Source organism: Rhipicephalus sanguineus, chromosome 4, assembly GCF_013339695.2.
Source record: "Rhipicephalus sanguineus isolate Rsan-2018 chromosome 4, BIME_Rsan_1.4, whole genome shotgun sequence".
NCBI lineage: Eukaryota > Metazoa > Arthropoda > Arachnida > Ixodida > Ixodidae > Rhipicephalus > Rhipicephalus sanguineus.
The window spans coordinates 112,438,500-112,462,137 of NC_051179.1; the positions used below are offsets into that span (position 1 = coordinate 112,438,500).

General features: G+C 50.3%; 1 protein-coding gene across 1 annotated transcript in view; it reads left to right on the forward strand.

Annotated features, from left to right (window-relative positions):
• LOC119390577 (ABC-type organic anion transporter ABCA8) overlaps positions 1-5,848 on the forward strand; it is a 134,499-nt gene extending 128,651 nt beyond the window's left edge. The window contains exons 23-27 of the mRNA XM_049414869.1: positions 647-853; positions 1,472-1,644; positions 2,024-2,553; positions 3,031-3,086; positions 5,623-5,848. Of these exons, the coding sequence (XP_049270826.1) occupies positions 647-853; positions 1,472-1,644; positions 2,024-2,553; positions 3,031-3,086; positions 5,623-5,691 (1,035 nt within the window). The 3' untranslated portion in view covers positions 5,692-5,848. The remainder of the gene's footprint in view (positions 1-646; positions 854-1,471; positions 1,645-2,023; positions 2,554-3,030; positions 3,087-5,622) is intronic.
• Positions 5,849-23,638: the final 17,790 nt, after the last annotated feature.

The window sequence follows — 23,638 nt, forward strand, 5'->3', positions numbered from 1 at the left end:
CCCCCACCCCCAACCGCATTTTTCATACGGCTAATAATTAAAAAGCGAGACGGGATGTGCGGACCACCAAAAGGCATGCCGGACGTGTAAGATATTATATGCCGGTATCCTGGCAAATAATGTAAATGATATCGAAAATGTTATCCCGGCCAAAAAACGTATTAGAGGGGTTGCCTCAACTAGGAGGAGCTACTGCAGCCGAAGGGACAGTGTCAAGCATACTTCTCTCTTCTTTTTTTTTTGCTGAGCGACGCATTTACGTAGGATTTTTGAGCGTCCTGCATTTACCGAAGCCACATGACATAATCGTTGGTATTGCATGCAGTGCAACCGATATAGAAGGAATTTATGTGAGCTCCTTCTCCAGCAGGGATTGGGATGCCTTGAAAGAAAGGGTGCGCAGTCTTTTGTTTGGGGCTTTACCCTCAGCAGGTTATTCAAGACGCGATCGTCAGCACGTGCACCAGACACCGTGTCCTTGCCCGTTTGCAGTGTGCAAGCTTGGTCAGGGGCTCTTTGAACGTTATGAATGTCATGCGCGGGTGTCGAGATATTTGAATCATTAGCCCATTGAACGTGACACACATCGCCGTCTGCCATTGCGTCGGCACAAAGGAGCGACGCGGCATAATGGCGCACCACGCAGCCTCCGGTGGTGTACGTGCACGAGCTTCGCAAGGTGTACGAGGAAGGGGCCCGGTGCCGGCCACGCAACCACGTCAAGATCGCCATCCGCAACCTGTCCATGGCCATCGACAAGGGCGACATCTTCGGCCTGCTCGGTCCCAACGGTGCCGGCAAGACATCCACCATGAAGGTCATCGTGGGCGAGGAGAGCCCCTCTAGCGGAAGGGTATGGTATAGCTGGTGGAGTTTTATTTACGTCACACGCCTCTTAAACATGTAACATGCAGAAATCCCTATTTGATAGAATAGATGCAAACTAAACGTTCAAAACGTTTCTTCTCGGCACGCTTTGCGCGCGCTGATTATCGGGGTGTTTGCTTGAACCCGACGAACGCGGGTCAGCTCAGCTAGGTGGGTTGAGACATAGCGCTTGTGTCCGAAGTAGCACTCGACAGGGCTGTGCTATTTCGGACACAAGCAGATTTCGCCATAGATCCGAGATCTCCGTTTTGTCACTTATTATTCTAGTGTTATCCATGCGCAGTTCGCAGCCTATAGACTCCCAGGGGTAATATTGCACACAAGTACAAATTCAAAAAAGATCAACTGTTGGACGGCCGCTGTCGTGTAGCTCAATCGGTAACGCACCGCATGTGTAATGGGGAATATCTGGGTTTGATTACAACCATCGGCAAGTTATCTTTTGGGTCTCTTTCGTGTCCTTTTTCCATACTATTGTCGTTAGTCGCGTCTGAAAGTCGTGTCAGAGAATAACATATTCGAGGAAGTTTAGGATGAGAAGCGAAAACTCACCTGCTACGCATTCGCTATGGCGCCGTCGCAGGTCGCAGTGGGAGGCTTCGAGATCACGTCGAACCTGTGCCGGGCGTTCAAGATGCTCGGCTACTGCCCGCAACACGACGCCCTCTGGAACAACCTCACCATCCGCGAGCACCTACAGCTTTTCGCGGCACTCAGGGGCATACGCTACAACGAGATCGAATCCGTAACCAACTGGTAAGCCTGCATGCCTAGAGTTAACATTACATGGCTCCTTGATGGAGGTTAAAAGAAGGGTATCTGTACGTATGCCGTACTGAACATAGGGTATCTGTACATAGGAAGCATATAGAGTATCTGTACGTATGCCTGGCGAGCAATAATATAATTTAAATTAGGTCTGTATCAAGGGACGTTAGGCACATGTGCGAGCCTACGTGACTAACCTTACTTCTCTCGTTGAACGAGATAAGTAAGATTCTCCCTGGTGCTCGCGTTTTCCACACTGCTAAAAGCCATCGTATATGCCCCTCAAGTAAGAGCAGCCCCAACTAGATTGTGATCGTCACTACGTGTAATTAGAATCGGGGCTCTCAAAGGTCCTCTTTTTTGGCAGGCTGATGGACAAGCTGAACATCCGCGAGCACGCCGACAAGCGGGCCAAGCAGCTGTCGGGTGGCACCAAGCGCAAGCTGAGCTACGCCATCAGCATGCTGGGCAAGCCGCGCATCGTGCTGCTGGACGAGCCTTCGACGGGCATGGACCCGCAGTCGAAGCGCTTCCTCTGGGACACCATCTGCTCGACGTTCCCGCAGGGCGGCGAGCGGGGCGCCCTGCTCACCACGCACTCGATGGAGGAGGCGGACGCCCTGTGCACCAAGGTGGGCATCATGGTGCGCGGCGCCCTGCGCTGCCTGGGCTCCACGCAGCACCTGAAGAACAAGTACGGCGCCGGCTACACGCTCGACATCAAGATGCAGCGCCAGGAGGGAGCCTGGGAGAAGAACCTGGGTGACCTGAAGCAGTACGTCAAGAGGGTGTTCCCCTCGGCCACGCTGCGCGAGGGTTTCCAGGACCGGCTCACCTACGACATCCCGCAGGCCGGCGTCACGTCGCTAGCCAACGTGTTCGTCGCCATGGACGAAGGTACGCATACGCAGCGGTCATACGTCTTGCACACTTGTTTGCGTACGTTCGACTATCCTGCACACATACCACTGTAGGCTGGACGAATTGTGTAATTGTTGGAATATATACAATAACAAATAAATCGGAAAGGTATACTTCGGTGTCCACTCTAAACTATTGATATTTTGGAGCATCTGAAGTTGCACACGTTTAAAAATTGTCTGAATACGTACAAGCGTTCTTTTACCATGAACGGCAATTCTTTCAATGCTGCGCACTTTAAATTGCCCCTTTTCGGAGATGTCGTGAACGTGCGCCAATCAGTTCGCTTGTAAATTTTATTAGCATAGTCACAAGCTTTTACACCTCTGGCGACCTCTGTGAATGCAACGTTAAGTTTTCCCATTACATGGGCAGTTTCCCTTTTCCCGGAAATCTAAAGTGCGTGTACAGAGCAAGTGCATGAACTTACGCGGTCTTTGCTTCTCGTTTCAGCCAAAGCAAAGTTCTCTATAGAAGAGTTCAGCTTTAGCCAAACGACGTTAGAACAGGTGAGTCTCATACAGTGTTTACATGCGTTGGTTGCGCGCATGCGCCAAGTCCCTGTATAGCGCAGTGGCGTAGCCAGGGGGTGGTACACCGGGCACGTGCCCCTCCCGAAATTTCTTTCTGCCATGGCACGCAGAGCACAAACTGACACTCGGCCACATTTGCCTACCCGGCCTCCACTTCGTATCAAGGGCGTGCGCCCACAGAAACAAATTTCTGCCTATGCCACTGCTACAGCGGTTGCCGTACAGGAGGCTTCATACTACGGCGAGTGTATTGCGTCACGCACCGCCGGTATCACGTAACACGAACGTCTGCGTGATGCTAGCCGTGAGGCCAGGACAGTTGCGTGAAGCCGGCGAAAGCGGTCGCCGACGCGATTTACCATTGTTAACTACGCGACTTACCAACGTGTGTTTGTTGCGAGCCCAAAGAGCTATGCTTGCACACATGCACACACAATGTTTTGCACATCTTTCTACTGCGGTAGCAATTATGTGGACACTCGAGACACGTTTTTGCCGTCGCCGTCATGTTCCGTGTAAAGTCCAAATCGATAACATCGCCCCGCACTTCGTATGTTCTACGTGCAAGTTAAAGCTTGCGAAGGCTGCAGACGAGCGCCAGCTCAAGCAGATATGAAACACCGGCTGGCTCCGTCGGGCAAGGGGCATGAAAGGCTGCTCGTGGTGTGGGCTGCGTCGCTCAGGCAGCAAATTCGCAATTCCCGGCGGTGGCGAAATGCGCCGGAGGGTCCATATATTGCTATTGCGATATAATATCCATCGACCTAGATAGATATACATGTCCGGAACCACTACTGGACCGATCAGTCGGTGTGCCGTATATGCATCTGAGCTGGCAGGCTTGAATAGGACCGCGGGACGCCGTTATTCACCGAAGCGTCGAACAAAGCGAACATTGACGCATAAGAACTTTACATTAGCGATATACTAGGTGGTGAATAAACCTTAATGGAAATGCAGTTTGCCTGTTCTTGAAAGTCATTAGCGGCTGGAAAACGCGTCCTTTGCGCTCACGTTGCCCCCCGCGTTGCCTCACCTTAAAGGGACTCCCTCCTAATGGAGCCGGAATGTATACGGATAAAACTGTGATGACATGTGAAAGTCAAACTGTCGCTGCTTCCCTGTAGGAATATCGGCGTCAGTTAAGTATCTGACGTCGCGATTTTGAGTGTGCCTGGTAACACCTTCTCCGTTTTGTCTCGGGAGACATTCTTGAAACTTGAATGTTACAGTATTGAGTTCCCTTTAAGTCCAATGTAGTTTTTTTACCGATTGAACAATGAAACAAGAGCCGAGTTAAACTGTTAATCCATGAGGTTACCGTCAGCTCGTGGGGTTACTGTACAAGGACCTCGTCACCCACACTTCAAAATATTTAGGGCCTATTCCTGGCCTGCCAAGCTTCTTATAGACTATTTAAAGGGGACATGCAACACTTTTTCAGCATGGTCAGAAAACGCTGCCGATCAGTAGTCGAGGCCAAACATTATAGCGCAGAATGCGACCTGGACTTTACAATTCACACCCAAAGTCAGCTAGAAATCGCTCGCTCTTCTCTCGAGAAATGATGCCATAAACCCACGTGACAGCGCCATGAGCCCAAAGTCCACGGCCATTGGCTGAGTTGAGCGTCGTGAGCTGCATAGCTAGTGCGGCCGCCACGTGCTCGCGCGCGCGCTTGCGATCACATTGAAAGTAAGCTGCACGTTCGAAGAAAAAACAGAAAAGGAGTAAGATCATGACGCGCGCTGACGAAAGGACACATCTTCTTGCCCCCTCCTCACCCCCCTCCTTTTTTTTCGCAGCTTTCAGCGCGCTCGCTGGTACGAAAGGAGAGAGAAAGCGCTTAAAACGTGCGACAAATCCCTGTAACTCCGGTCGTACTTAACAGATTCAAAAAATGTTTGCGGCAGTCAATTCATGAGACAACAAATTCATTTAATGTTTTAATGAAGCCATTAGATGGTTACTTGGGAAAATATTGTACAGCCCCTTTAAAAATGCGTTTCGGTGCCGCTGTATTGGGCTGTCAACCTTGGCGTCCATCCTTAACTAAATGAACAAGTGCTACGGTATTACGCGTACGCATGAAAACGGTTGGGTTATTGCACTCGACGTCTGATGACCTCAATTTCATGTCACGACATAAGATGGGGGAGCCCATGCGTCGAACGTAAAATCGTCTATAGAAATAAAAATGCCATATCAATTTTAGCGCGCCGGCAGTGGCGTTATCTGGCGGAGCCCTATGCCACCAAATGGTGCCACCATTTGATTTAGTTACACATTTACACTAATTACTTCTCCTGTGACAGCACAAGTGGTACAGGAAGTTTGTGGACAAGCTAAAGCTATCTAATGCAGCTTTACTGCGCATTCCTAATTGGTTTGCGTCGAATGTGAAAATAACGCTCATGTCTTTGTGTATAGCCTCACTGCGCTGTCAACCTCTTCTGTACATACAGAAAGCATCACACAGACCACTGACGGGTACACATTTTCTTGCGCGCAGGTGTTCCTGGGATTCGCCAAAGAGCAGGAGCTCGCCCAGGAAGACGACGACGGTCAGATTCATGCCTGAAGAGTGTTTCTTTGTATGTGCGCGCACCTCCACCGTCCTCCTTTTCTTTTGTGTGTCATCATTATCACATTGACGCTGCTTATGCTCGGGTTGGGATGTCTCATCGCTGTGTTCGTAAAGAATAAATCATGCGCATGCCATTGCCACGCCCATCCCACCACGTGGTGCTGTCTGTCGCTTCTTCGGCAAGACGGAATCGCCACCCACACAGACTGGATTGGGTAAGCGCTCGATACCAGTACGGGCGCAATGCTCAGCCGCTATTCCGTCGTAATTTTTTTTTAAAACTATTGCACTTTGACATTGGAACCCAATCTTCTGCAAGTCAAACTGACGTCAGCCGCTGATGAAAGCGTGGGCGAAGAGGTTTTTAGCAGCCCAATCGAAAACATCTCTGCTTACAGGAGGTCTCTATGGTTTTAGAACGAATAGCATAGCGCACCATCACAGGTTATCTTCTTGCTGGGCACACGTGTCCGCAGCATCTACACTGCCATTTCCAGGGTGTGTAGATGGGGGAGAAGTTAAACGTATATCCTTTGGAGCTTCTAAACACAGTCTAATTATGCGGAGAAAATTGGGAGCTAAACGTATAGCCTGATTGCGGAGAAAGTGGGGAGGAGTTACGCGCATAGTCTGTGCCGAGAAAGCAGGGAGTAATGCGAAAAAGTTGGGAGGTGTTCAATGTAGTCTTTAAAGCTGTTAAACATAGCTAATTATGCGGATAAAGTGGGGAAGTGTTTACCGTATAGTCTAATTATGCGAAAAAGTGGGAGGAGTTAAATGTAGTCTTTGGGGCTGTTGAACATATAATCTAGTTATGCGGAGAATGTAGGGAGGAAAAAGATGTCGTTAAGCCCGTTTATAGGGAGGCACTCGCCGGGCAGGTTCCAGGGGCTGACGTATCGGCGGCCCCCCGAAACGCACCACAAAAGCATGGAAACTTTAAAGGAGCACTGACACAAACATTTTGCATCTTGTTCTTTCTGTTGTATGTAGCTAACGACCCACCTATCATGGCTGGAAAGCTCGTCTGATCAAGCGCGCGACGGTTAATTATTTGGATATACCGTGTTATGGCACCTAATCGCAGTTTCGTTTTCAGAGAGCGCCGAGTGAGGTGGGACCCAAAATGGTTTTCATGTAAATATAGCTGGCTACGTGCACATAAAACCGAGTGCACATGAGCACCGCATTGACACCTCTTTTCAACGAAGGCTCCCTGGGTGCTACTATAATCACTATAATCCCCTCTGAGACGTTGTAAGTATGTGTGACCTCCCAACAATGCACTGCCGCGGCAAGGACATCAGCTTAGTTAAAATGTCAACAGAGCTGAGCTAGTTGGTAAGTATTCATATTAAAGAGACATGGCGTGCAAACACGGACACCAGCGAAGTCGAGAGGCGTTTGTAGTGTCTTGATTTCTTTCTTGCGTCCGTGTTTGCACGCCCTGTATCTTTACCATGAACAGCCCTTGTACTCCCGTGCAAGTCTGCCCCTCTTTCCGTTGAAAAGGTCTGCTAGGAAAGAGTGATCGCAAGGATCGTGACAGCCAACACAAACTCGTGACAGCCAACACAAACTCAAATACAAGCACTCTAGAATATTCGAGAACAATTAGTCCTTTCGTATTCATCGGCTTGACTATAGTCCCTCTACGTAGACTGCAGCGCTGACCAGTCGTTCCCTGCGGCCATCGGCAACATTGGCTTCAAAACGCTTCACTGCTCGCACGGCGTCATCTCTAAGCGCACTTCTTCTAAGACGGACTGGCGGCACTAAATCATAGAACAACGTGTCTTCCGTGACCGGCCGAACCACAATCTATTGTACAGCATAATAATAATAATAATAATAATAATAATAATAATAATAATAATAATAATAATAATAATAATAATAATAATAATAATAATAATAATAATAATAATAATAATAATAATAAACGTCGCAAAACCCCGATATGATTATGAGGGACGCCATAGTGGAGGGCTCCGGAAATGTGGACCACATGGGGTTCTTTAACGTGCACCTAAATCTAAGTACACGGGCCTCAAATATTTTCGCCTCCATCGAAAACGCAGCCATCGCGACCGGGATTCGATCCCGCTACCTTCGGGTAAGCAGTCGAGCGCCATCTCTCTTGTACATACCTTGTTCCTTCACTGACTGACTCCCGAACTACCGTCGCTACGCGTTTATATTGGGCAGCGCCCGGGTTCACGAATCTTCGACATGACTCATCCGCTCACAGCACAGCGGAGACTTTGGGAAAGAACGAGAAAGTTCCTGGATGTTCGTCTTGCTGCGGCGGACGCGCTCACGGCGGCGGCTTCGCTCGACGTGGAATCGTGTCTCGATTTTCCCAGGTTTTGCGCGAGCGCTTGATTCGAGCGTGCTGGCTGTCGGCACATTTTGATAATTGTTTTAAGCGCACTTGAGGGGCCCGGCTTGTCGTCCATCCGTAGATTTCATGAGGCGTTGTCACGCTCAAAATCAATTGGTCAATACAGGCCTAAACAAGGCTAGCAATGCTCAAAACCGGGTTAAAATAAACGAACAAGGTCCAAAATAATATAATTAAACGAAGTTACAAAGAAGTCATCGCAATATTTAATTTAAAATTGCTAAACAACCTTCAGAAACATGTGCTGACGCCTGCGCCGATTGCTCCTTCCACCGGCGCCTTCGTCGCTACATCCAGGGGCGTAGCCAGAAATTTTTTTCGGGGGGGTTCAACCATACTTTATGTATGTTCGTGCGTGCGTTTGTATGTGTGAATGCCTATATACGCAAGCAAAACTGAAAAATTTCGGGGGGGGTTTGAACCCCCCCCCCCCCCTTGGCTACACCCCTGGCTACAGCTAAAGGGGGTAACAACCTGGCGGAACTCGTTGTTGACGAACTATCGTAACAAGCAGGAAGTCGATGAAGAGCCGCAAAACGTAGGCGCATGTCGTACACCGCGAGTTTGCGAATTCTCCCGAAGAAGAGTCTGCTCGTGCCGGGGAAACCCTACGTATGCTTACCTCAAACAGTGACGTCATCGACGGTTTAGTAGACGGAGCAGTGGGAACTCTACGAACGGGAAAAGCTGGGTGCCCTGTGCTACGCGCTTACTCAGGTTTCACAGTAGTGGAGCTGCATTTAGCGCAGGATTTAGAACTACACCAATCGGGGCCACACAAGTTGCATTGTTTTCTATGGGCGCGCTCTGTCGAGGGTAACCGTTGGCGCCGTGATTTTGTGCCGTCGTTTGAAGGCAGCGGAGCGCGCTTGGTTGACCGCTCGTCCGTGACAAACGTGATAGAACGACGGAAAGGGCGCCGAAGTGCAATATATACAGAAGCTTCGCGCAGAAGACCAACAACAACAACAAACACAGTATCCGCGCAGAGATATGAAAGAAGTCATCACGTGAAATGCGTTGGCAAAACTGCGCTAGACACGGGACGGTGATAGAATGGCATACATCAACGCCTTCTGTTGTTCTTTCACCATCCCGTGTCTAGTGCTGTTTGTTCCCATCATAATGATGTACTAACCAGCCCAGTTAGGTGCACTCCTGCAATGAATAAATGAAGAACTTTATTAGGAAAAAAAAAAAGAAGTCAGCTTCGCAGTAGTGGTGCCAAGCCTGAAGGAAGTGCGGAGCTGGACGGCCTTCTTTGCTTCTCTTTATTTTTCTTTCTTTCTTTCTTCACCTTTCTTTCCTTTTCTCCTATTTTTTCTGTCTTCTTTGACTCCGTCTTTTATTTCTATTTCTTTCTTTCTCACTCTATATATTTCTATTTCTCGCTCCTTCAACCTCTCTTTGTCTTTCTTCCCTTTCTGTCTCTACTTCTCGCTTTTTCTTACTTTCTGTCTATATATTTCTCGCTTTCTATGCTTTACTCTCTACCCTCCTCCTCACTTCCCTTTCCCACCCCTTGGTATACTAATACTATACTATACAATGCTATGCATAGGCGTGCGCAGAGTTCCCCTTCAGGGGGGGGGGGGGTGAAGGTCCGTCGCAGCGCCCCCCTCCCAATTATGTCAATGTATGGCGCTGACATTGCGCCCCCCCCCCTCCGAGTCGCAGCGCCCCCTTCCTATTATGTCAATGTGTGGGGCTGTGCCCCCCTCTTAGGTGAATAGGGGGCGCCCCGCCCCCTGCCCCCCCCCCCCCCCGTACGCACGCCTATGATGCTATGCAGGGCTGGGCAAAGATACATTGAAATTGTATCGCGATACAAGATACTCGGGAAAGAAGTATTTGAGATACAGATACAAGATACTCCCCGAAAAAATGTATCCGATACGATACTTCCCAATTGTATCTTAACATACTTCGATACATTTGCAAATTTGCTGTTATATATCTATACAATGAAGCAGCAAAGGCCTATGTAGAACTGTGTTTACTTAAAAATTTCTTAACTACGACCAACTTTGCTTAATTTTAACAAAATGCCGGTTTGTATCACAAGATACAAAATTTCTTGCTCAAGGTATAGTAGTTTTAATTCCTAAACAACATATTCGGATTTGTTTGGCTGCTTAACATGACAGCTCTTTAACCGCTGCGCTGTTAGTGGTTTTTGCGTGACACCTCGGTAATTTATGGGTGTCGCGGTTCTACTTGGCGACCAGCTAGCGGGTTGCCATCTACTTGCAAGAACGTCATTAAGAAGCCTCCGCACAATTACACAAATACCGCTGTGCAGTCTTATCTTGTCCGCAAGCGTATTTTTGTTTTCGTAATACCGCATCCACCGACAGGTGTAAAGCAGCAACAACGTTGGTAGCGATATTGTTTGTGAGGCATCGTGTGAAGACGATGAACTACAGAGTCGGCGCTCATAATTAATTGAGGACATAAAACTGCAGTGATTTTTCATATTTTACTTATCTGCTGGCGTAAAGCGTTCGATGGGAGCCTATTCACTAACGTGCACTCTTTTACCATTTCTTCGAGAGAACCTGAGCCGCCAGGAAACGCCTCAGACGTGCTCTAGAGGCACAAAGCGCCTCAGGTTATCACTGCTATTCACACTATTGCCCCTGCTACCTACAGATTTGTGACAATAAGAATACTTTAAGGTGACCTTGACAAAGGAAAACCAATATATTTAAGTGAAATAGCACGGTGGTTCCGTACTAAACAGTCAAAGTGAATAAGTATACAGGGTGTTTCACGTAAGCAGAACCAAATATAAAGAAAAAAATTGGTTAATTGCCGCTGAATGAAATCAAAGGTGTTTGGTTTACCGTCATGTGGCGCTCGTTATGGCATGTTTTGTACTAAGCTTAGCAGGTTAATTAAATAAGGTCAATACTGCGACATCTTTAATATGTACTTTAGGGCCAACTGCGCTTCGTCACATCGTAGAGCGCATTTAAAACGACCGATCCATTTTCGTTTAGCAGCGTACATGCTGCGTGGTGAATAAATCGGGCTTTTAAAGAAAGCCCGCGAAATATGAAATAAAACCACGTTCAAAGACCGTTAAAAATAAGGATAAAGCAGAGAACGTATTTTAGCAGCAGGTTACAAATGACATATTACAATAAGCAGACGGGCGAAAAAGATGGCTGAAAGCTTGCACTAAGCCGCGCAAAGCTCGACACATAGCGAAGCTGATCGGTCTCATGCATATTTATTGCTTTATCTAGGCATAACTTGGCAGTAGAGAGGTTGAACTTGGCTGTAGCGAGGCTTGAACTTGACTTGAACTTGGCTGTAACGTTACTAAACTTTTGCTTTAACTTGGCTGTGGTGGGGATGAACTTCGCTATTAGGGCGCATGAGACCGATCAGCTTATGGCTAGGACCAGTCTTAGTCTTTCGAGTAGAAGAGCTGGACGGCATCAGGCGCCTTGCATCGTCGTTGGCGTACGCCTTCCATCGCTTCGGGGTCTTGAAGCCGCCGTTGTCTTTCCAGTTACCTGGTATTCTCTCGTTGTACGTACTTAGGGTCTTCGGCTCGCCGTCATCGATTCGCAGCAATTTGTTGGGCTAACTGTTGCCTTCTTCGTTTTTAGTGGACCAGTGTTAAGTAGGGGAATTTACCCCATCTCTGTGGCACATACCCGTTTATGATGATGATAGCTTTTTGGTTCGACGGACAAGGAACGATTTTCAGAACACCTTCAATATTAAAGCTATGCAGAGGACTAGGCAATGCACGGGATTCAAACGGAGGACAGCAATGAGAGCATTTGTGCTAACAATCAAATTATCATTCAAAGAACTTTTCTAACAATATAGCACGAAGAACAAAGACACAGTACGTCAGAGTATTTCCTGTTACGTAAATGCTTGTTCTATTGCATCTAACGTCGGCACCGATAGTGGGACGGTATTTAGAATCTCCTTTGCATATAAGGCGATCTCATAGTATACTTACGTAAGTCAAGCTTACATCCACGAGGTCATTAAAATCATCGCTGATGTGTGAAAGCCGCGAGACGCAAAGCAGCCCCATTCTTGCATTCGTGAGACTTTGCAACGAAGCACCACGCAAGAAAACTTGGATTGCGACAGTATAGCGGCATCAGAATTTGTGCGAAAGACGCCACACGCATAGGAGTATGCAGCAGAGTGCAGTGGCTATGAACAAGTGTCATGATATCAACATAACTATAGAGAAAGAAAATATCTAGGAAAAAAAGGTAGGCTGCGCGTAGACGTTCGCACGCTTGTTTTCGTCTAGATGGCTCGAGCGGCATCACGTGACTCTGCTCCACCAACAGGGACCCCTAAACCTCATCACCTGTGCTCGCTGGAGCGCTCTGGCGGAAATATACAGGAATGTCACTATCGTTAGTTTTATTCAGGTGGCTTAGTGGCAGCAATATCAGCTTGAGAACCAGAATTCCGGTCGACGTTTATTGTTTCGCACGGTGGTGCTTTTATGGCAGTATCTTGTAACTTAAGATACACGTACATTGCTGAATGTATCGGAAATACAGATACAGATACTCGTTTTGCGAGGCGTATCGTGATACAGATACAAGATACCCAAAGAGTATCTAAGATAGTATCTAAGATACATGTATCTTCGATACTGCCCAACACTGATGCTATGTTATGGTCTGCTAGCGGCCTGGATAGCCGAGTGGTTGCGATCCTCGCCTTCGGATCGTGGTTTTTTTATTTTCCTCCATGGGAGTTTCGACAATTAAGCCGAACCTCTCTGCGCTGAGAATCAACGAAACAACCTAGCATCATCCAGCTATAAAGCATAGCGACAACATATAACCTGCATCGCCTAACTAAGGCGTAGAAGCAAGCAGGTTATTCTACAGAATCGCTTAGTTTCGCTGTTTCGAGCCTTGCGCGGCTTAGTGCAAGATTCGCGATTTTTTTTTCCGCCAAGAATTTCTCTCTTTCTCTGTACTCGTTCTCTCAATAGTCATCCCACACCCGAGAAACCGGCGCACGTGTTCCGGGAGCGAGGCAGAAGATGAAGAGGACGAACATGGCGCGTGCCGGTTCATAATGATGATGGTTTTCTGTTCGCGGATTACAACCAACAGCTGTCATAAACAGCTACGTTGTTAAAATGGTTAGGGGAATGGGGGAGGACGTTAGGGGGACAGTAGGTGACCGCTTGGTGCAACACCCCACTGGCCTCCGCCGCCCGCCGGAGTTTTGCAGGAGAGCCCTGCGACTCCACAGGGCCGTGACGGGTAGCTGTATCTCCCATGTGTTCAGCTGTGAAATCTTAGTACAGTTTGCCGAAAGTTCCGGAAGAGATTTCAGTCGGTATTGTGTGTGTATGTGCGTGCCTAGGGTTCTTGCACCAAGGACAGGCGACCCCGTCTTCGAGTTTATAGATGACGTGTTGGCACGCGTAAGACTAGGGAAGGCACGGTCTGCATTTCTTAGATCTGTTGTGTCATCCCTGTTTTATTCTCCATGGGGAAGAGAGGGGCAACGGGGCTTGACATTTTTCGGTGTTCCAGAATCTCGTCCGGACAGCTAGCTGTGCGAGTCCGGCTTTGAATTGGTTGATCGGTTGACGCAATATCGTTCCATTCCCGTCTACCGTGTCCGGTGCACCATCTCAGCTCGCGCTCCTTCTCCAGTGGTTCCACGAGGATTGAGCATTAGAGCACTGCACGGGCCCGGCCCGGGCCCGCTTTATGAAGCCCGAGCGCAGCCCGAGCCCGTGGTACCAAGCGCGGGCCCGGCCCGGGCCCGGGCGTACGTGACCGAACCCAGCCCGAGCCCGGCCCGGGCCCGTGGTTCCAAAAGCGGGCCCGGCCCGGACCCGGGCGTACTTGACCGTACCCAGCCCGAGCCCGGCCCGGGCCCGGGCGTTCATTGCTAAACTAATCCAGGGCGCGCTTGTTCATGACCAGGCCCGACCCGGGCCCGCTAGAGGATATTAGTTGTTGATGATGATTATTAATGATGCCGTGCGCTTTGTAACGGGCGATCGGACGGAAAATACGGTGTGTACATGCATCGAAATGTTGCTTTGCCCGCTGTGGTAGCTCAGCGTTTAAGCTGCTTCGCTGTTAAGTACTAGGACGCGGGTGCGATTCCCGCGGCCACGGCGGCCGCAATTTGATGGGGGCGAAATGCAAGAACACCCGTGTATATACTTATCTTTAGGTGCACGTTAGAGAACTCAAGGTAGTCGAAATTAATCCGGTGCCACTACGGCGTGCCTCGCAATCATATCGTGGTTTTGGCACGTAATACCAAGGAATATAAATGAAATGTACCGTATGTGTCAACCTCGATTAACAGGCCGAAGTCTTTATTTTCCTCCCACGGGAACAACAGTGATCTGGCCCATTGTTAGTGCGGTTTATATATATATATATATATATATATATATATATGCGTGATCTGGCGTGTTTATAAGCAGGGCTTAAAGTCAGGGGGGGCCCGGGGGGGCCCGGCCCCCCCTCTAATTTTTAAGGAGGGGCCGGGCCCCCCCTCGGCAGTCCGACGGTTGCACTGCAGCACCATGCATTTGACAAGTGCTGGAGTTGTATTTTTTGGCAGTAGTGCTTTGTGCGGGGAAAATATACTGTGCAATCTTACTCTGCAAATTATACTCTGCAATAATGATGTAATCGCGAATGTTTGGTTGACAAGGTGTCCACAAAACAGAAGAAAACAAGTATCGTCGTACTGCTGAATGCAATTTACTGAGACACTGCACACCACGGGCAACGCCTCCTGAAACTACGGGTCATAACGCTGGTCGACAGAGCGTCTTGGCACAGCATAATGTTTCACGAGGCACCCGACTGTGAAGCTACTTGCTCGTGAATCAGTAACGGTTCACCTTGGTCTGTTTAGTTTGCCACTCAATTTTCATTCTTTTAGTTGTGCATGACAAGTCTGCTAGTAATTGCAAAGACGCATCTATTTTGCCTACTTTATTAGGCAAGTGGTAGTGAAAATAAAATATAGCATTGTCGTGCCCGAGGTTCTGAATCCAGTGAGCCAATCAGTGTTACTTACTTTAAGCTCACAATCTTTAAGCCTTTACATCCCGAGTTATTTTTGAAAGATCGTTCCCAAAATAATTTCGTTTAATGCTTGATTGGACTGACACGTTGAATAAATGTCCAAAATACATTCGCAATAATATATGTATTTGTATAGCATTCATAAGCATTTGTTCCGTTCTAGAGACAGTTGGCTTCAATGCACTGTTGATCATCGGAAACACCTCTCTTGACGCTTAATCTATAGCATATATATATATATATATATAATATGTGTGTGTGTGTGTGTGTGTGTGTGTGTGTGAAATATTGTTGATACAATTCTGCATAATACGTTTTTCAGACTAATACGTTTTTGTTTTATTCCCGGCCAACATCCCTGGGAAATAAGGCACCTTCATGTGTTTAATACCATCACATTTTTGCCCAAAATTGGATAATACAACCACGAAATTGGATCTTGATCGCTATATCCAGAAATCCTGCGTTTATTCTTCGGTATGCCATCTCGCACCGCGTTTCAACAGCCCCTGATCCGCGCGTTGCACAGCCGCTGAAGCCACAGCAGCATCGGTTCCGTTTTGCGGCGAAACGATCGCTGAGGTGATCTTTTCTTCGAGATTATATATATATATATATATATATATATATATATATATATATATATATATATATATATATATATATATATATATATATATATATATATATATATATATATATATATATATATATATATATATATATATATATATATTGCCACGTGCGTTTCTTTATTACTTTTGCTGTATTCGGTTTTCGGCCACAAAGACTGTCAGCAACGCTCAGCGCGAACCGCGCCTCATTGTTCCAGAGCCTTCGCGATCATTGTAGATCGTTTTGTTAAGATTGCGCGCAAGACGCGCACACTCGCGCTTATTCTAGAATTTGCACGACAGCCAGCGATAACGCTGGAATATTCGACGGCACATGTTTAAATGCCGACGCGCTTCAGCGCTGGTCAGTTGATCGACGGACGACGCCCTGTTCGCCGCTATCATTGTACAGCGTGTATTGCTGTAGTTCTAGTTCTCAGTTTCTCGGCCACAAGTTCGGCCAAATAAACAGTTTCATCCTGCAAACGCCGACTGCTGTCTTCGTCGACGTCACGACCACGTGACATCTGGTGGAGGTGCTGCTGCTTCCATGATCCGGACGCCCCCGCGAAGCGCTGACCCAAGCCCAAGCCGCGAGGAGGACGACGGCAAAGAAAACCCGGATCGTCGAACTAGCCGCCGGCAGCTAGGACTAAAGCCAGAGTACGGACCTCTTCCCGGCAACGCCAGGCAACCTAACGCCGTGACCTCGACTGTAACGATGACCGACCCAGTAGCTCCAACATCGATCCGGCTGCATCAGCCCCGGGAGCCGCCAACCTTCCACGGGTCGTCGCTCGAAGATCCAGAGAGCTGGCTGGAAAGGTACGACCGGGTCGCCGTTTTCAACAATTGGACAAGTGAAGACAAACTACGGCACGTGTATTTCGCGCTAGAAGACACCGCTCGGACATGGTTCGAGAACAGAGAAGCCACGCTGACGAACTGGGACCTTTTTCGCGCCGCATTTTTGGACACCTTCGGCAGCGTCGTCCGCAAGGAAAAAGCCGAAACGCTGTTGGAGACCCGTGTACAGCTCCCGAATGAAAGCATCGGGATGTACACCGAAGAAATGACCCGACTGTTCCGGCACGCGGACCCAGCTATGTCAGAAGAAAAAAAGCTTCGTTTCCTGATGCGGGGAGTGAAGCAAGAGCTCTTTGCCGGACTTGTACGCAACCCGCCCAAGACAGTCGCGGAGTTCAGTTCGGAGGCCACAACGATTGAAAAGGCCCTAGAAATGCGTACGAGGCAATACAACCGCCGTATGCCGACGACGAACTACGGGGAAGCAAATGCGCTGGGCTCCGACGACTTGCGTGAGACGATAAGGGCGGTCGTGCGCGAAGAGCTCCGAAAGATGTTTCCTGCATCGCAATCCCAAGTGCATTCCATAGCCGACGTCGTTCGCGAGGAAATTCAGCATTCGCTGGGAGTTGCTGCACCGCCGCCACCTGCGCCGGAAGCCATGAGCTATGCTGCCGTTGCACGCCATGCTGTCGCCACTCCGGGCTATCACCAACGCCCCGCGCCATCGCAGTTCCGTCGCCAGACACCGCCGCCACCTCCGACGCCATCCCGCCCGCCTGCAGGCCAAAGCTACACCCCCCGAAAGACCGACGTTTGGCGCGCCCCTGACAACCGCCCGCTCTGCTACCACTGCGGGGAGGCCGGCCACACGTACCGCCGCTGCCAGTACCGACAGATGGGGCTACGCGGATTCGCCGTCAACGCGCCGCGCCCGCAGCCAGGCGAACGGCCTCGCGACATCGACGACTACCTGACCGGAGCACAGTGGCAAGAACGACGACCTTCCCGCTCGCCGTCGCCCGGCCGCTACATGTCACCGCACCGTCGGCAGCACTCTGGCCCAAACCGGGGCCGGTCGCCCAGCCCGTATCCGGGAAACTAAGGGCAGCAACCGATGGAGGTGCGGTTGCTGTGCGACGAAATGCCGAAGATCCTCCGCGGCCGCCGACGACGACTACGCGACGAGACCTGCCGAACACGACGCGAAGCAGACGAAGCCCTGACGACGAAACCTCGGTCCCTGAAGAAGACCTGTCGACGCGACGTACAAGCAGCGGGACAAGCCGACCTAGCCGTGACCCGACGCCGCGATTTAACCGCAACGCAAGACGACGGATTAGCGACCTCGACGTACTATTCGACGGCCACAATGTCACCGCTCTCGTCGACACTGGAGCCGACTATTCCGTCGTCAGTGGACCATTCGCCAAAAGATTGAAGAAAGTTAGGACCGCTTGGCAAGGGCCCGAAATCCGGACCGCTGGGGGCCATCTAATAACTCCGGCTGGAGTCTGCACCGCAAGAGTCACCATCAATAACCGGACTTATCCTGCGAGCTTTGTAATCTTACAGCATTGCTCCAGGGATGTGATACTTGGGATGGACTTCCTAAGCCACCACGGCGCCGTCATCGATCTGAGATCTGAGTCAATAACACTAACCTCAGAAAAAGCGCTGCCGCCACACACGACGCCAGGAAACCCCGTGTTGAATGTGATAGAAGAACACGTCACCATTCCGCCTCTCTCCAGCATCATCATTTCCGTCGGAACTCAAGAACCCGCAGACCTTGAAGGTGTCATCGAGGGCGATCAGCACCTACTTCTGAACCGTCAGATTTGCGTCGCAAGAGGCATAGCCGAGCTGCGTGATGGCAAAGCTAAGGTAGTGCTGACAAACTTCAGCCACGAATATAGGCACCTCAACATTGGTACGACGGTCGCCTACATCCACGAATTCGTGGATGCCAGCAGTTCTTTCGCCCTCTTCGATGCTACTGAACCTGCTTCGACGGATCGACGAAACCAACCCGATTTCGACGTCAACCCGAGCCTCCCGAAGCACAAGCAAGAACAGCTAAAAGCCCTGCTCCTACAATTCAAGGACTGCTTCTCGTCGTCGTCAAGAATTCGACAGACCCCAGTCGCGAAACATCGCATCATAACAGAAGAAAGTGCCCGACCAATCCGTCAGAGCCCGTACCGAGTTTCGACGCGAGAACGCGAGGCCATCAAGAAACAGGTCGACGAAATGCTACGCGACGACATCATCCAGCCGTCCAAGAGTCCGTGGGCGTCACCTGTGGTGTTGGTGAGGAAGAAGGATGGAACCCTACGTTTTTGCGTCGACTATCGTCGCCTGAACAAGGTCACGAAGAAGGACGTGTACCCTCTCCCACGGATAGACGACGCCCTAGATCGACTCCATAACGCCAAGTACTTTTCGTCGATGGACCTCAAGACCGGCTACTGGCAAATTGAAGTAGACGAGAGATACCGAGAAAAGACTGCCTTCATAACACCAGACGGCCTGTTCGAGTTCAAGGTCATGCCCTTTGGTCTTTGCTCGGCACCCGCAACTTTCCAACGTGTCATGGATACAGTGCTGGCTGGCTTGAAGTGGCAGACTTGCCTCGTGTACTTGGACGACGTCGTTGTGTTTGCCTCAAACTTCGACGAACACCTACGGCGGCTTGAAGCTGTACTTCAAGCAATAAAGAGCTCCGGACTCACCCTGAAGCCAGAAAAGTGTCGCTTTGCGTACGAGGAACTTTTGTTCTTGGGACACGTGATAAGCAAGTCCGAAGTACGCCCTGACCCCCAGAAGACAGTCGTCATCGCTACATTCCCGCCGCCTACCGACAAGAAGGCCGTGCGTCGATTTATTGGCCTGTGCGCCTATTACAGGCGGTTCGTCAAAAACTTTGCCCGCATCGCCGAGCCACTTACTAACCTTACCAGGACCGACGTCGAGTTCAAGTGGGAAACGCCGCAGCGGGAAGCATTTCAAGAACTAAAACGACGCCTGCAGACGCCTCCGTTACTCCCGCATTTTGACGAATACGCCCAAACGGAAGTGCACACCGACGCAAGCAATGTAGGACTCGGCGCCGTTCTTGTGCAGAGGACTGACGGAGTGGAAAGGGTAATCAGCTATGCTAGCCGGTCGCTATCAAAGGCGGAAGCAAACTATTCTACGACAGAAAAGGAGTGCCTTGCCATAATTTGGGCTACAACAAAGTTTCGCCCCTACCTTTACGGCAGGCCCTTCAAAGTTGTGAGCGACCACCACGCCCTGTGTTGGCTAGCTAACTTGAAGGACCCTTCAGGTCGTCTCGCACGATGGAGCTTGAGACTTCAAGAATTCGACATTACCGTCGTTTACAAGTCCGGAAGAAAACACTCTGACGCCGACTGCCTGTCTCGTGCCCCCGTGGAACCGCCGCCGCAACACGACCAGGACGATGACTACTTCTTGGGAACCATAAGTGCCGACGACTTCGCTGAACAACAGCGATCCGACCCGGAACTCAGAGGCCTTATGGAATACCTCGAGGGCAAGAACGCCGTCGTTCCGAAAGTGTTCAAGCGAGCACTGGCGTCGTTTTTCTTGGGTAACGGCGTTCTCCGAAAGAAGAACTTCTCACCGAATCGAGCCAAGTATCTTCTCGTGGTGCCTTCAGGATTGCGGCCAGAAGTCCTCCAGGCCCTGCACGACGACCCGACAGCAGGACACCTCGGAGTTTCCCGAACGCTGGCAAGAATACAGGAAAAGTACTACTGGCCGCGCCTTGCCGCCGACGTCACTCGCTACGTAAGGAAATGCCGAGACTGTCAGCGACGCAAGACACCGCCAACAAGACCAGCTGGCTTTCTTCAGCCGATCGAGCCACCTCGGCGACCGTTCCAGCAGATCGGGATGGACCTCCTGGGACCGTTCCCAACGTCGACTAGTGGTAATAAGTGGATCATCGTAGCTACCGACTACCTGACCCGTTACGCCGAAACAAGGGCCCTACCTAGAGGCAGTGCCGCCGAAGTAGCGAAGTTCTTCGTTGAAGACATCGTTCTGCGTCATGGCGCCCCAGAGGTCCTGATCACCGACAGAGGTACGGCGTTTACTGCGGAACTAACTCAGGCGATCTTGAGGCACAGCCAGACAAGCCACCGCCGGACCACTGCCTACCACCCTCAGACCAATGGCCTCACCGAGCGCCTAAATAAGACCATCGCCGACATGCTGGCCATGTACGTCGACGTTGAGCACAAGACGTGGGACGCCGTCCTTCCGTACGTGACCTTCGCTTACAACACGGCCGTCCAAGAAACGACGCAGATGACGCCGTACAAGTTGGTCTACGGAAGAAGCCCGGCAACGACGCTGGATGCCATGCTACCTAACGTCACCGACGAAGAAAATCTCGACGCCGCCGCTTACTTACAGCGCGCCGAAGAAGCACGACAGCTCGCCCGCCTACGGATCAAGAACCAGCAGATGACTGACAGCCACCGCTACAACCTTCGACGACGCCACATGGAATACCAACCCGGTGACCGTGTATGGGTATGGACGCCAATATATATATATATATATATATATATATATATATATATATATATATATATATATATATATATATATATATATATATATATATATATATATATATATATATATATATATATATATTACCACTTTATGAGGGCCCCCCTCCAATGAAGGGAGACTTTGAGCCCTGGAAACCCACCACGATGTACTTGTTACTTTGACAAAGTCTGGTCCAGCAGACGAAACGTTAGTGAAAATATAGAGTGCCAATCTATATCTATACTGATGAAAAAAATAGCACTTCAACTGTTTTTCTATTTTTATTGCTAAGCTTTACTTTACTTTGCTCTTTGCACGTGTCACTTCAGCTTGGCACAGTATACCTTAGAGCACTGCACGGGCCGGATTTTACGGCCCGGGCCCGGCCCGGGCCCGCTTTATGAAGCCCGAGCCCAGCCCGGACCCGTGGTTCCAAGCGCGGGCCCGGCCCGGGCCCGGGCGTACATGACCGAACCCAGCCCGAGCCCGGCCCCGGCCCGTGGTTCCAAGCCCGGGCCCGGGCGTACTTGACCGTACCCAGCCCGAGCCTGGCCCGAGCCCGCCGTTCCAAGCCCGGGCCCGGGCGTACTTGACCGCACCCAGCCCGAGCCCTGCCCCGGCCCGTGGTTCCAAGCCCGTGCCCGGGCGTACTTGACCGTACCCAGCCCGAGCCCGGCCCGGGCCCGTCGTTCCAAGCCCCGGCCCGGGCCCGGGCGTTCATTACTAAACTAATCCAGGGCGCGCTTGTTCATGACCAGACCCGACCCGGGCCCGCTAGAGGATATTAGTTGTTGATGATGATTATTAATGATGCCGTGCGCTTTGTAGCGGGCGATCGGACGGAAAATCCGTTGTGTAAATGCATCGAAATGTTGCTTTGCCTGCGGTGGTAGCTCAGCGGTTAATCTGTTTCGCTGTTAAGTCCTAAGACGCGGGTGCGATTCCCGCGGTCACGGCGGCCGCAATTTGATGCGGACGAAATGCAAGAACACCCGTGTATATACTTATCTTTAGGTGCACGTTAGAGAACTCAAGGTAGTCGAAATTAATCCGGTGCCACTACGGCGTGCCTCGTAATCATATCGTGATTTTGGCACGTAATACCAAGGAATATAAATGAAATGTACCGTATGTGTCAACCTAGAATAAAAGACCGAAATCTTTATTCCTCCCATGGGAACAACCGTGATCTGGCCCATTGTTAGTGCTGTTTATATATACATGATCTGGCGTGTTTATAAGGAAACTCACTACGATGTACTTGTTACTTTGACAAAGTCTGGTCCAGCAGACGAAACGTTAGTGAAAATATACAGTGCCAATCTATATCTATAATGGTGAAAAAAAATAGCACTTTAACTGTTTTTCTATTTTTATTGCTAAGCTTTACTAAGAGCCAGCTCTTTGCACGTGTCACTTCAGCTTGACACAGTATACCGTAGACCATGCAATGCGTAAAGTTCGCGTGTGCTCGAAGGCCCGACTTACCGAGTCCGGCCCGGCCCGCAGCCTCCAGCCCGGGCCCGGGCCCGGCCCGGGCCCGCACTTTCACGCCCGAGCCCAGCCCGGGCCCGCCGAAAAACGCTTCGGAGGGCCCGGGCCGGCCCACGGGCCGGGCCGGGCCCGCGCCCGTGCAGTGCTCCACTATACCTTAGACCATGCAATGCATAACGTTCGCGTGTGCTCGAAGGCCCGACTTACGCCTTTTAATGAGCGGGTCCGAGTCCGGCCCGGCCCGCAGCCTCAAGCCCGGGCCCGGCCCGGGCCCGCACATTTAAGCCCGAGCCCAGCCCGAGCCCGCCGGAAAACGCTTCGGACGGCCCGGCCCGGCCCGCGGGCCGGGCCCGGGCTTTCGGGCCGGCCCGGGCCCGTGCAGTGCTCTATAATGTGCATACATCCCTTGGCAGCCGTGAAGATTGTCGACGACCTTCTCCGTGTGTCTCTACTCTTGAACCCTAAGACAAGTGCTCATCCCCATATAGATGGGGATGAGCCCTGCTGAAGCGCTGACTCGTGGTTGCAAGCTTCTTGTCCATGGCTACGATAGTGCTCCCACCCTCTGAGGCGTCAGTATTAGTACTATCTTGGCAGCACCCCACGATTGTAGCATTTGACCGGCGATGGTGGCGGCTGTGCGACGACGCACCTGTTACTTGCGGCAGCACTAACGATAACTGCTGCGTCTGCTTATCGCTGTCAATAGGCAGTCTTAAAATAGCGTACGCAAAACTTTGCATTAGCGCTTGTCGTTGTACGCGTTTATTTCGACGTTTCAGCCAGAGTCTGGCCTTCATCAGGAATGAGGGTACAGTTTGTTGGTGCTCAGCTTTATACAGTCTTAAAGGAGAGAGGATACGCGAAAAAAAAAAGAAAAAAAGAACATGAGGTAGACCCCCCCCCCCTTTTTCGGCCGCCCCCTGTCCGCGGCCTGCATATCCTTCCCTCCATTAACG